General features: G+C 46.1%; 1 protein-coding gene across 1 annotated transcript in view; it reads left to right on the top strand.

Moving 5' to 3' along the window:
* The window catches only part of Bfsp2 (beaded filament structural protein 2), a 64,918-nt gene that overhangs the window by 37,308 nt on the left and 15,448 nt on the right, over positions 1-12,162 (top strand). Inside the window, exons 3-4 of the mRNA XM_047564744.1 lie at positions 4,881-5,037; positions 6,029-6,190. Of these exons, the coding sequence (XP_047420700.1) occupies positions 4,881-5,037; positions 6,029-6,190 (319 nt within the window). The remainder of the gene's footprint in view (positions 1-4,880; positions 5,038-6,028; positions 6,191-12,162) is intronic.

The raw sequence follows: 12,162 nt of genomic DNA, 5'->3' as shown, positions 1-12,162 counted from the left end.
CCCTACATTGATAAAGACGAAAGAGGAAAGGTATATGGTTCAGAGTCTCCACAGAAGAACCTGATCCCATTACCACCTTATCTAAGAGTAAAGACATCTTAGGGTAAACCTGAGAGACTAAGTTTCTCCAACTGCTGAACGGATCTCCTTGAGGAGTCACCCTGGAGCAAGGAAACTCCCAGCCAACCAGAGTTGCTGGGTCATCCACAGTGATAGCCCCATTCACAGCAGCACCATGAAGTGAAGTCAGCACCCCAGCCTCTGACAGCTACGCAAAGAGAGACTCCAGTGGACATAAAACCATGTGCAGTAAATTTTAAATAGCAGGTATGGTCGCACACACCTGTAATTCCAGCAACGTAGGAGGCTGAGGCAGGAGGATCACAGAGTTAAGGCCAGACTCTGCTACATAGCAAGACCTGGTCTCAAAATTTTAAAAAAATATAAAAATAAAAAGGACTGGGGATCTAGTTCAGTGGTAAAGCACCCCTGGGTTCCATCCCCGTCCCCAGTAACAAAAAATAAATAAATAAGTAAATTCAAAATGGAACTTGATAAAGTATCAAATCAAGGGAGGAACTGACTGCAATCCTTTCACTCGTTCATCCACTTCTGCCCTTATTTATTCATATGTACTTTATCCACTCCACAGACTAGCACGTAACACACCAAAAGCAGGTGCTTGGTCTATTTCATTTCACACTATAACAGTGCCAGGCACAAGATAATGCTCCACAGATATTTATTGAATCAATAAACAAATGAATTCAACAAATATTTGAATGCCAGCTTTGTGCCAGGCCCCGTGCCAGGAGTTGGGAATGAGTGGAACGGGATGTGGTTCCAGACCCCATAGTCAATGGGAAAGTCACCATACAGAGAAGGACACTGCAGGACGAGTGAGCACAGGTGAGGGAGCGAGGGCATTAGCTCCACCAGGTGACACCCAGTTTGGGTCCTAAAGCCCAAGTGGGAGTTGACCTGGCCACAGAGGAGGCACACAGGTAAGGACAGAGACGCAGCAGGGTGTGTTGTGGGCACCCTGTGCACAAGGAAGGAATGAGGCTAGAAACCCAGGGAGAAGCCGGATCCTAGGAGACCTTGTCAGCTCCACCTAAGAGCACGCAGAAGACTGAGAGCAGAGAGACCCAGAGAAAGAAGATTGGAGCAGTGACTCATGGCGACCAGATAGGGTTCTAGCGGGAGCTCTGTATTGATGCACAGGAGAGATGCATCGTGGGAGCAAGGTCAGCAGGGGGAGGGGGAAAGGGACAGGGCTGAAGCGTTGGCAGGGCCGTGACTGGGCAGTTGTTGGGAAGTAAAGTGCGTCCGATTATTGAGGATGCTGAAGTCCTCTGATCAGAACAGTGACCCTGTGTGGTTGATGATGGTCACTCGGGGGCCACACTTAGGGGAGGCAACTCGGAGGTCACTGTAGTCCAGGCATAAGGTGATGAGGGCCTGCCCTGGGTGGTAGCCACAGGCCAACTTGAGGGACGAGTCTAAGAAAGAATCAGCAGGATTTGAGGATTATCTACACGCCCAGTCTGAAAAGAGAAAGCCAGGGTCAATTCCAGGGTTTGAATCGGGGCTAAGGAGAACTCGTGGTTCTATTTTACTGAAATAAAAATCGAGGTGGGAAAGCTTGTCTACGTTTCAGGGGTAGATTAGGAATTGGGTGTTGAGTGGTGGTGGAGGAGCCCAGCGGAAGGGATGGGGTGCCGCTGCACAGGCTGGGCCAGAGGGGCCTGCAGGTCAAAGCCGGGGGTTCTGGGTCTCAGGAGCTCAGAGGTGCTGACTGAGGATTTCAAGGCGGAGGGTGAAAGCACCCAGAAACCACTCCAGACATGGGAACTCACACAAGAGATTTTATTAAGCGGACAGGCAAGTGTCTGCTCATAGGGTGAGAGAGAAAGAGAGAAAAATGAGAAAGAGAGAGAGAGAGAGAGAGAGAGAGAGAGAGAGAGAACCTGTGGGAGAGGGAGGGAGGGACAGAGAGAATGGTGCTGGACTATTCTTAAGTAGTGGAATTTCGCAGGTTAATAATAACAGACCAGTGGCTGCCTAGGATGTTCGCAGGCTGACGATCTGGACCAATGACTGCAGAAAATGTTCACAGACTGACAAGTGGACCAATAGCTGGCTAGGATGCCCACAGACTGACAATCTGGGTTGTAAAATGGTGTGGGTGGGGGGATGCAGAATACTCACAGCAAGCTGAGCCAATAGAGGGGAAAGGGAAAGAGTAGAGCAAGAGAAAGCTAAAATCTTACAGCAGCCTTGGGGGTATTGCAGAGTATTTCACAAAAATAAATAAATAAATAAGGTCTATATGGCATGATGAGCTCCCATCATGCCAAAGAGAGAATGTTCTGGAAGGAACCAGACTCCCTGAAGAAGTGAGCAAAGCAGGACTCCAGAGGCACGTGGGGCTCACGTGCTTCCAGCTTGGGCCAACACAAACCTATCCTGATTGATATGGGTGGGTTTCCATTTCAGATGGAGGGACAGGATTTATTTCCCAAAGGACTAAAATATGAATAAAGGGGCTGGGGGCATACCTGGTGATAAAGTGTGTGCTTAGCAGGCACAAAGCCCTGGGTTCCATCCCTAGCACCAAAAAGAGAAAGACAAAAAAAAAAAAAAAAATACAAAAAGTCAACGATGATGACTTCCTTCCTAAAGACTACATTGGGGTAGAAAATCTAATCCTACATAAGGGGTACAGAAGAATGCCTCAGAAACTGTCCCCTGAGAGCTGATTCAAGGTGTAGGTCTAAGTCTGAGAGAAGCCTTGATCCCTTCATTTGACTTTCTGTTTGGTTAGTTGGTTGGTTGGTGGGTTAGGTTTTTCATGCTGGGGACCGAACAAAGGCCTGGTGCTTGCTAAGCATGTCTTCTACCACTGAGCTACATTCCCAGCCCCGTTTGACTATTTTTAACTTCATGGTTCATGATCCAAGGTCTGGTTACATGGCAGGTGACACAAATTCAGGAGGAACCGTAGGATGACAGAATTGGGATTAAAAATGACCCCAACACACTGGCACAATGGGCCAGTGAAATTGAAAGAGGATAGATATCAACTTCTACTTTGGAGTTTGGGGAAACCAGGCTTTGAAGAGCTCAGGGTTCAAGTTGACAAGAGGTTCAAAATGAGTCAGCAACCAACACTGCTGGTCGTCAAATGAGCAAATGTGCTAACAGACAAGAACCCACAAAATCAATCTTGGGGACCGTAATGAAAAGAATTAGTCAAGCAAAGGAACAGACAGCCCCACAGGAATCTGAATTCATCCAGCCTCATCTGGAGTTCTGAGTTCAGTTCTCTGCGTCATATTTCTAAGTATTTCTAATTAGCCCACAAATACATCTTAAGCCTGAAGCAGGGTACAGGGGACAAAGAAGGGAAGGTCACAGTCCCTGCCCTTGATAATGTGGGAATGATTTACTTGAGGAATGGAGGAAGAAACTGAAAAGGTTTAACCCGAAAAAGAAAAGTTTATAGGACTCCCAAAGGAAGGATTAGACTGATTTTGGGTGTTCCAGATATTAGAACTCAAAAGAACTTTACAGGAATAGATTCAAATTCTTGAGGAAAGCAACCCAAAGATGGAAAGGCAGCCTTGAAAGGTGACAAGTTGACCAGCACTGGAAATAAGCAAGCAGAGGCTACAATGATCGCCTCTCAGGAATGCTGCTGAGGGACTGTCACTGGGCAGGGGTTTGTCTGTTGAGTTCTAAAGTCCCTTAAATTCTAAGACCCTAAGAGGCTTCCTGGAATGAGCAGTGTGAGACTTCTCCCTTCTGTGGACAGATGGAGGTCAGGTGTGGAATTCGGTGGCACAGTACAGCAAAGCAGGATAGGAGCTGCACAGGAGAAACTGGCAGAGCTGTCAGGTGGTTTCTAGAAAGAAGGCCCTGTTGCAAACCAGAGATTTTGTGAACTAGGATTGAAATAACATGGAGCAGGCAGTCGGTTTAGGGGTGTGTGTGTGTGTGTGTGTGTGTGTGTGTGTGTGCGCGCGCGCGCACCTTCCCACACAGTCATGGAGAGGAACTGAGCAGCAGCAGCCCCTCTAGGTTAAGTATGAGTTCTGTAGTGTACTTCCATCCCCACCTCTCCCTCGTGGTCCCTCGTCCAATCAGTACTTTTTTTTTACAGTACTGGGGATTGAACCTGGAGGCACTTGACCACCGAGCTACACCCTGCAGCTCTTTTCATTTACCTTTTTAAATTTTGAGACAGGTTCTTCCTAAGTTTTTGTTCTTGTTTTTTTTTTTTTTTTTTTTTTTGCAGTGCTGGGGATCAAACCCAGGGCCTTGTGTTTGCAAGGCAAGCACTTTACCGCCTGAGCTATCTCCCCAGCCCTCTCCCTAAGTTATCCAGGCTGGCCTTGAGTTTATAATCCTCCTACCTCAGCCTCCAGTCTCTGGGATTCCCCACTTGGCCCCTGCAGGCATTTGGGTTTGCAGTCACTGTCTGGAGTTTCAGTACAGTCCCCATTTGGGGATCCCAGCCTAGTCTTTAGCAGGACCTCAGTGATGTTTGTTAAATGGTCTTCAGGTGAAAAGGAAGACAATTCAGGACAGTAGTGAAGATGCTGGATCCCCCCTATCTGAATCTGAACCTGGAGAAGCCTTCCCTAGAGAGCTGAGCTCCAAATTCCCCAGGAAGGTGGCAGCCCATGAAGCCAGGTTACCAGAAGTTAACTGCAACTACTTTCATGTTAAGAATTGACCCGTGACAATTAACAGTGCTCTGATAACTTTTAACATTCATTGTCTATCACATAATTGGCCTTCCGGTAGTATCTGTAATCTGATCTTTTTTTCTTTTGGGTCACCCAGTTGTGCTGATTAAGTTCCTTTATCTGCAGATATGAAAATGAACAGCCATTCCGCAAGGCGGCAGAAGAGGAAATCAGCTCTCTGTACAAAGTCATTGATGAAGCTAATTTAGCAAAGATGGATCTGGAGAGTCAAATAGAAAGTCTGAAGGAAGAACTTGGCTTTCTGTCAAGGAACTACGAAGAGGTGGGTGGCTCCGGGGTGGAAGGATGGCCCACAGGGACAAGGCGCTCGCCTGGCCATAGCCATTGGAGTTCCTCTTGGCCTCCCTACATTGCCTGCCCGGGGTTGCAGGGAAAAATGCCAGTAAAATACTTCCAAATCCTCAAAGTGGGTCAGGTTGCCCTAGAAGTCAAACTCAAATGGCTTCAAGAACCGGGATGGTACATAAATGGGAGAAGCAGCAGGTCTAAGCCGAGGTGGGAGAGAGATGGAACCTGTTTTGACTGAAGGGCATATCTCCTTCCCCAAAGCATCCTATTCCAGGATCAACACTGTCCAGGATCAACAAAAGAACTCTGAGCTAAGACCTAAGCTGTGCTTCACACTGCTCATTATTAAAATTAGGTCAGATCTTTGAGTGACAGGACTGCAGGGCACCTCCCACAGTTACTTGGTCCAGCTCCCCCCAGGACTGCACTGATCCTAAACCACCTCACGTACATCATTGTCTGATCCACCATCTAACGTGCGTCCAGTTGAAAGAATCAAAACCCACTTAACAACACTCACATCAGGAAATTCCTCTTTGTGTCCAACCTTAAGCCAACCAGCAACTGTAAGCCCACTTCCTCCTGCTCCTTAGTCATTTCAGACCACACTCTAACAGTAACCCTTTAGAGACTCCAGAGTTATCCTTAAACGTCTTTTAGCCCAGCCTGACTTTATACCTACTTTACTGCGTACTTTGTTTTTGCTTTTATTTCTTTATCTTGATTTTTGCTTTGGGCCTAAACTTGTGGAGAGTTACCTAAGAAATGCATCCTTGGGAAGAAAACATGATTCCTATGCCAGGAGGAGGAGCAGGAACTTGGCCAGTCTCTGTAAAGCCCGTGTTTGGCAGAAGCAGAATGAGAAGCGGACGTTCTGCCTGCAGAGCTGGCCTTCTGCTGGCTAGAATTCCATGTCTTTGCTTTTTCTCCTGGAACTTACCTTAGGTGTTTATTGTCGTTTTCAGGATGTAAAGGTGCTGTACAAACAGCTGGCAGGGTCTGAGCTGGAACAAATGGATGTTCCCATGGGCACTGGTCTGGATGACATCCTTGAGACAATCAGGATTCAGTGGGAGAGAGATGTTGAAAAGAATCGGGCAGAGGCAGGAGCCCTGCTCCAAGCTAAGGTAAGAGGCAGGACCAGCATCCTCCACTCCCCATGCGGATGGAGGCTGGGCAAACATGAAAGCAGTCAACCTGAGAAAGAAGAAATGCAACTGCTTAGCCCCAAGTTCAATCTCATTAGACATGGAGGAAACGCAAACTAAATATTAAACTTTTTTCAGTATTGGGGATTGAACCCAGGGGCACTTGACCACTGAATTACACCCTGCAGCTCTCTTCATTTATCTTTATTTAAATTTTGAAACAGGGTCTCCCTAAGTTGCCTAGGCTGGCCCTGAACTTGCAATCCTCCTGCCTCAGCCTCTGGGGTCTCTGGGATTACAGGCATGCACGAACACACATCAACAATAATAGTTTTTTGTTGACCTATTTAAAAGCAGAAAGTGTCTAAAATGACAATCCTGGCAGGTGTGTGGAAAAGTAGATTCTCTGCTGTGTTATCAAAGAGCATGATCGGGTATAACACCCTTAAATAAGGGATTTGGTAATATGTATCAAGAGTGTTAAAATGCCCCATATTTACCAGCTGAAAAATCTAGACAATATCCTAAAAAAAAAAAAAATGAAAATATAAGGGCTGAGGTGTAGTTCAGGGGTAGAGCACTCACCTAGTATGTACAAAGCTCTGAGTTCAATCCCCAGCACTACACTAAAAAAAGAAAGTAGCTAATGCCCAAATATGCTCACGGAAGCATTATAAAAGTGAAAAACATGTTTAATAATAGGAGAGAGACTAAGCCACAACCTGCCTATGCTGTGTACAGTGAAATATAAAGCAGTTATTAGAAATGGCATTTACAAAGTTTTTACAATAACATGGGAAAATGCTCATGATAAAAGATGAAGCAGTTGCAGAACAGCATATTCCAGGGGCCAGCAAGCTTTTTTTTAAGGACTAAATAGTAAATATTTCAGACTTCAGAGGCTGAATGGTCTGTGTTGGAACTGCTTTGCTCCCCAGCAGTAATGTGAAAGCCACCAGAGACCATAGGGAGCAAAGGAGCACAACTGTGTTCCAATAAAACTTTATTTACCAAAACATGGAATGAGCCATATTAGGTCTTCAGGCAGTGATTTTCCAGTTCCTGGTATGTGCAGTAGGGTAAAGCATTCAGGCAAGGAAACTGGGCAGCCAGGAAAATTAAGAGGGCTGGGGGTGTGGCTCAGTGGTAGAGCACGTGCCTACCACGTTTGAGGTCCTGGCACAAAAGAAAGAAGGAAGGAGGGAGGGAGAGAGGGAAGGAAGGAAGGAAGGAAGGAAGGAAGGAAGGAAGGAAGGAAGGAAGGAAGGGAGGGAGGGAGGGAGGGAGGGAGGGAGGGAGGGGAAGAAAGAAGGACTAATAGGTTAATGAGGCTGGATGTGGTGGCACACACCTGAATCCCAGCAACTTGGGACAAGTTCCTCTAAGTTGCCCAAGGCTAGTCTCCAAATTGAGATATTCTTGCCTCAAAATTTAAAAAATAAAATAAAAAGGCTGAAGATGTCAGTCAGTGTTAGAGGGCCCCTGGGTTCAACCCACAGCATCACAAAAGAAAGAGAAAAAGAAAAAGGGAAGAAAAAAAAAGGTATGTGAATGGAGTTAGCAGTGGTTTTCTTTGAGTAAAGGACTATTCCGACACTTTGAGGTATTTTTCTTTCTTGTTTTTGAGTATTTCTCAAGGTTTTTGTTTTTTGTTTTTTTTTGTGGTGCTGGGGATTGAACCCAGGGCCTTGTGCTTGAGAGGCAAGCACTCTACCCACTGAGCTATCTCCCCAGCCCTCAAGTTTTTCTTAAGCAGTAAGAATTCTACTCAAGGGAGGAAAAGCAACTTTTATTAAGCCCCATAAACAACAAAGGAATTAACCCAAAAAAACAGAATACAGAGGTTTTGCTCTTCCCTTCTCCATCTCCAACCCAATCCTGATGTTGGAATTTTGAGGCAGAGGATGCAAAGAGCTCACGAAAAAGAGGATGCACAGGAGTGGGGAAAGAAGGTAGCTGTCGGAGCCGAGGCCAGAGGGCCGCCTTAGAGTTCTGGCAGAGGTTCTCGATCCTGCACACAGCAGAGTTATCTCAGAGCAGTTTCCAAAATGCCAATGCCCAGGCTCCCTTCCAGACCGATTAAATCAGGAGGAGGGAAGGGACTTTGTGATTTTTATCAGACTCTCTGGATGATTCTCACAGGCAGCCAGGCTTGAGAATCAGTGATGGTTATAAAAGTTTCCAAAGGAAAACAGGAGAGCCTGTTCTGTACTTTCTTCTGCCATTCCCCTCCATCCACCAACCCCCAAGGACCAACAGGAACCAGCCCAGCAGTCTTTTCCACTTCTGGATCCCCCAGATGTTCACTAGCCCAAGAAACATCTTCTAATCCCCCATTTCTCCACCCCTTAGCCTTTTGTGATAACTTCTTTCTATTCTTCAGTTCCTTGAGCCAGATCACTACCAACAATTTCTGTAGCAAATGGTTCCCAGCAACTGAAAAAAAAATGACCACCACCCCCCCACACTTCTGCCCAAACTGGTGGCAGGTAGAAGCCAAGCCGGTGAAGCGAGGACAAACCATAGATTTAGTGTTGCCTCATTTTTAAAGAGACTTGTGAATGTGTACAACTAGCAGCCCTGGAGATGGAATCCCATGCCCTCATTTTAGAGGTAAGGAAACTTGAGACCCAGAGAGCACGGTTGACTTCCCCAGGTCATACAACTGAAGGGTAGCACCAGATTCAACCCCCCTGGCTCTTAGTGCAGGGACTTTTTTCTTTTTGTTGGTCTGCATGGTTTCTTTCCTAGCTCTGTTCCTAAAGCTAAATCCCAGTAGCTTGCAACTTTACTTCTGTCCTAGCATTGCTGTAGTGACTGTTTCTTTGGCAAAAGGCAGGTCCATGATAATTATTAAAATAAGTCCCGCTATCCAGAAGTAGTGGCACACACCTGTAACCACAGCAACTAGGAGGCTGAGGCTAGAGGATTGCAAGTTCGAGGCCAGCCTCAGCAACTTAGGGAGACCCTTCTCAAAATAAAAACTAAAAAGGACTGGAGGTGTGACTCAGTGGTCAAGTGCCCTGGATTCAATGCCTGAGAAAGGAAGGAAGGAAGGGAGAGAGTGAGGGAAGGAAGGAAGGAAGTCCTTAAACCCTGCCTAATGTGAAAAAAGGGGGGAAAAAAACCTGATCGTTATTATTCACGCCTCACCCCTTTGAGAATTGTTACCAGTCCAACAGTAACTCAAACATTAATTCTGAGCTGATTCATTAGTGTTTTTTTTTAATAGAGTAATCTGAAAGCCACATCTCAGAGAAAACAGACAGTACTTGTTTCAGTTTGGCTAGTGCTGCCTGGGCCTCTTGCAGAGAGGCAGAGCTCAGAAAATATTTGCAGAATGAGTGAATTCCTCTGATCATCAACAAAGATCAGAACTGACAGCCAGAATTCCTCCAATAAATAGTTTTGTCAGTTGCAGTTCTGCCCTCGGGGGCTGACATTTGCCCGTCCTGAGCATCTCTTGTCTGTTTCTTGGCAGCAGAGCATAAATATGAAATGGCTTAGCACACACACTGCTTTCAAAAGCTTTTGTAAAGAGAATGCAAACATGCATTTAATTACCTTTCAGCCCAAGGAGGCTGAAAATTAATTAACATGATTAATTCATGTCTTAGTTTAGGTTCCCCCAGAAGTAGATCTTGAGACAAATATTGGAGTGGAAATGGTTTATTTGAAAGTTAGTGAGTGGGTCGGGGGGGTGGGAAGGCCAACAAAATACCCAGTAAAGGAGAAGCAGAGAAGGAGCCAACAAAGAGTGTATTCTGAAAGCAGCTACCCCTGGAGATTGAAGCACAAACCCAGGGGATTCTAGGGAATGGTATAGACTATGGGAGGGGAGAGGCAGGGGAGCTGGGGTATTAATACCCTCTCCTGCTAGTCTTCCCCATCTGCTAACAAAGTGACCTTTCAAAGGCTTCAGGGAAAGCTCTCAGGCAGAGAGGCAGGATCTAATGGTGGGAAGTCAGGAAACACTAAACCTTGAAGGCCTCAGGAATGAAGGCAGGTGCCATCAGCACCTGCTATAACTTATCTGCCAACTCTTTTATGGTTTTTAATTGTTAAAGGCTTACAAAGCAGTTCTGGCCAGGGTCAGTACACTTATCACGTCAGCCAGGGTATTCTGGATGTCAGAAACCTCGGGGATGTTGAGTTGTATGGTTCAGGGGTTGGAGAATCAGATTGGTCCAGACAATGGAGTTACCTTAAATATTTTCAAAAAGGAGAAAAAAAATTACACTATAACAGTCATATAGTATTCAAACCTCCCAGTCTTCAGTAGCCTGATGCATGAGAGGTACTTGACAATGAGCTTCCAGTCTCCAGCAGGTGTCTCAGGATGAGATTTGCCCCACCTAAAGATGGGAGCTACGGCTTCCAGGATAATCCAAGATGGACGCACTGGCTTCCAAATGTGTTGGCAAATGGGGAGCTGCAGCTCAGGATGTGGGTGTGGTCGGCCAGGGGTCCTGGAGGCGGGGTGCGGTCAGTCTGGCCCAGGGTCCTGCAGGTCCTGGCTGTTGTGTCAAAATGGTGGCAGCCACGTGTAACCAAACCTGCGGTTACTGTGACAGTGGACTTCCAGGCAACAGCAGGTAACTGGTGATCTGCTAGCATTCTGCAGTCGGTCTGCTGTCTACCAGCGGAGGATCTGCAGATGGATCAGGAGTGGTGGGTGATGAGTAGGTGAAAGGCAGGCGATGGGCAGGCAAGAGGCAGGCAAATGGGCAAATGGTGGATGATAGGCGCCAGTCAGTGAGAAATCTGCACTCGAAAAGTAGTTGATATGCTGGCAGACTGCAGGTGACCGCAGTGGACAAATGGCGTAAACAGCAGGGGATCGACAAGCAGCAAAGACTGCGTCACAGAGAAACAGATATCCTCTGCTCGAAACCCGAGTTATGGAGCAACAGGGATGGCAGCCTCCTTCTAGTCTGCCATCTTGGATCTCTGGAGGTACCTTAAAGTTTGGCTTTCTTGTGTATTTGCTGTGGTTGCCTAACTCCAGGTTCTTAGGGATGATCAGGAACTTCAGACAGTGTGCTACTACTCTCTGGACCTCCTATTTAGTCATGTGAAAAAAGAAGAAAAAAAAAAAAAAACTTCCTTTTACTTTTGTAGTGCTGGGGTTTAAACCAAGGGGTTCTCACCTGCTAGGCAAGTGCTCTACCACTGAATTACATCCCCAGCCCTTCCTAGTTGTTATTTCGAGATGGGATCTAACTAAGTTGCAGAGGTTGGCCTCCAATTTGTGATCCTCCTGCCTCAGCCTCCCAAGTTGCTGGGTCACAGGTGTTCAATACCACTCCCAGTTTAAAACTTTTCCCTTATGCTCTCACACACTTCTGACACTCCTTCTGTCAAAGGACAAAATTACAACTTAGTTTAATGATCCTAATTGTCTTTCTTTGCAATTCCAGACTCAGGCAACACAGTATTTTATAAAGTAGAATAGTGTTGTGGTGAGCAGAGGAGGTTGGGTTTATAGACAGAAAAGGGTTGAAGAAAGTAGAAATAAAAACAAAAAGCAGGTTGGTCCTTTCAAAGTTATTTTCCTTGTGAAACAGGGCCTGGGAGACAGAATAGAAAAATCACTGATTGGTAAGCATCAGATACTCTGAGTACCTATTTTGTGTAAAGATTAAAGCAGAGAGAACTTCTTTATCATGTGAATTGAAACTGGATTGTGTGGGAAATTTGGCTGCCATCTCTCTAATCCTGATGATTTCTCAGAAGGTCAGATAAAGAGCTTAGTTTTAGCTTGGGGAGGTGAAGCTTTAGCGTGAGTGACTCCATTTTGATTTTTAGCCTGGTCTGTTGGGCGCTGGTGAAGGAGTTTAGTGAAAACAATGTCCTCCTCTAATTTTCACTTAACACAACAAATGTGTGTTCACCAAGCAGGTCCCCAAATACCAGCAGGGTGTCCCACCATTCAATTCTCCCTAGAGCAG

The sequence above is a fragment of the Sciurus carolinensis genome, chromosome 9 (genome assembly GCF_902686445.1).
Source record: "Sciurus carolinensis chromosome 9, mSciCar1.2, whole genome shotgun sequence".
Taxonomy (NCBI): domain Eukaryota; kingdom Metazoa; phylum Chordata; class Mammalia; order Rodentia; family Sciuridae; genus Sciurus; species Sciurus carolinensis.
The sequence above is the reverse complement of the archived record's forward strand: the minus strand, read 5'-3'. Positions and strand labels throughout refer to the sequence as shown.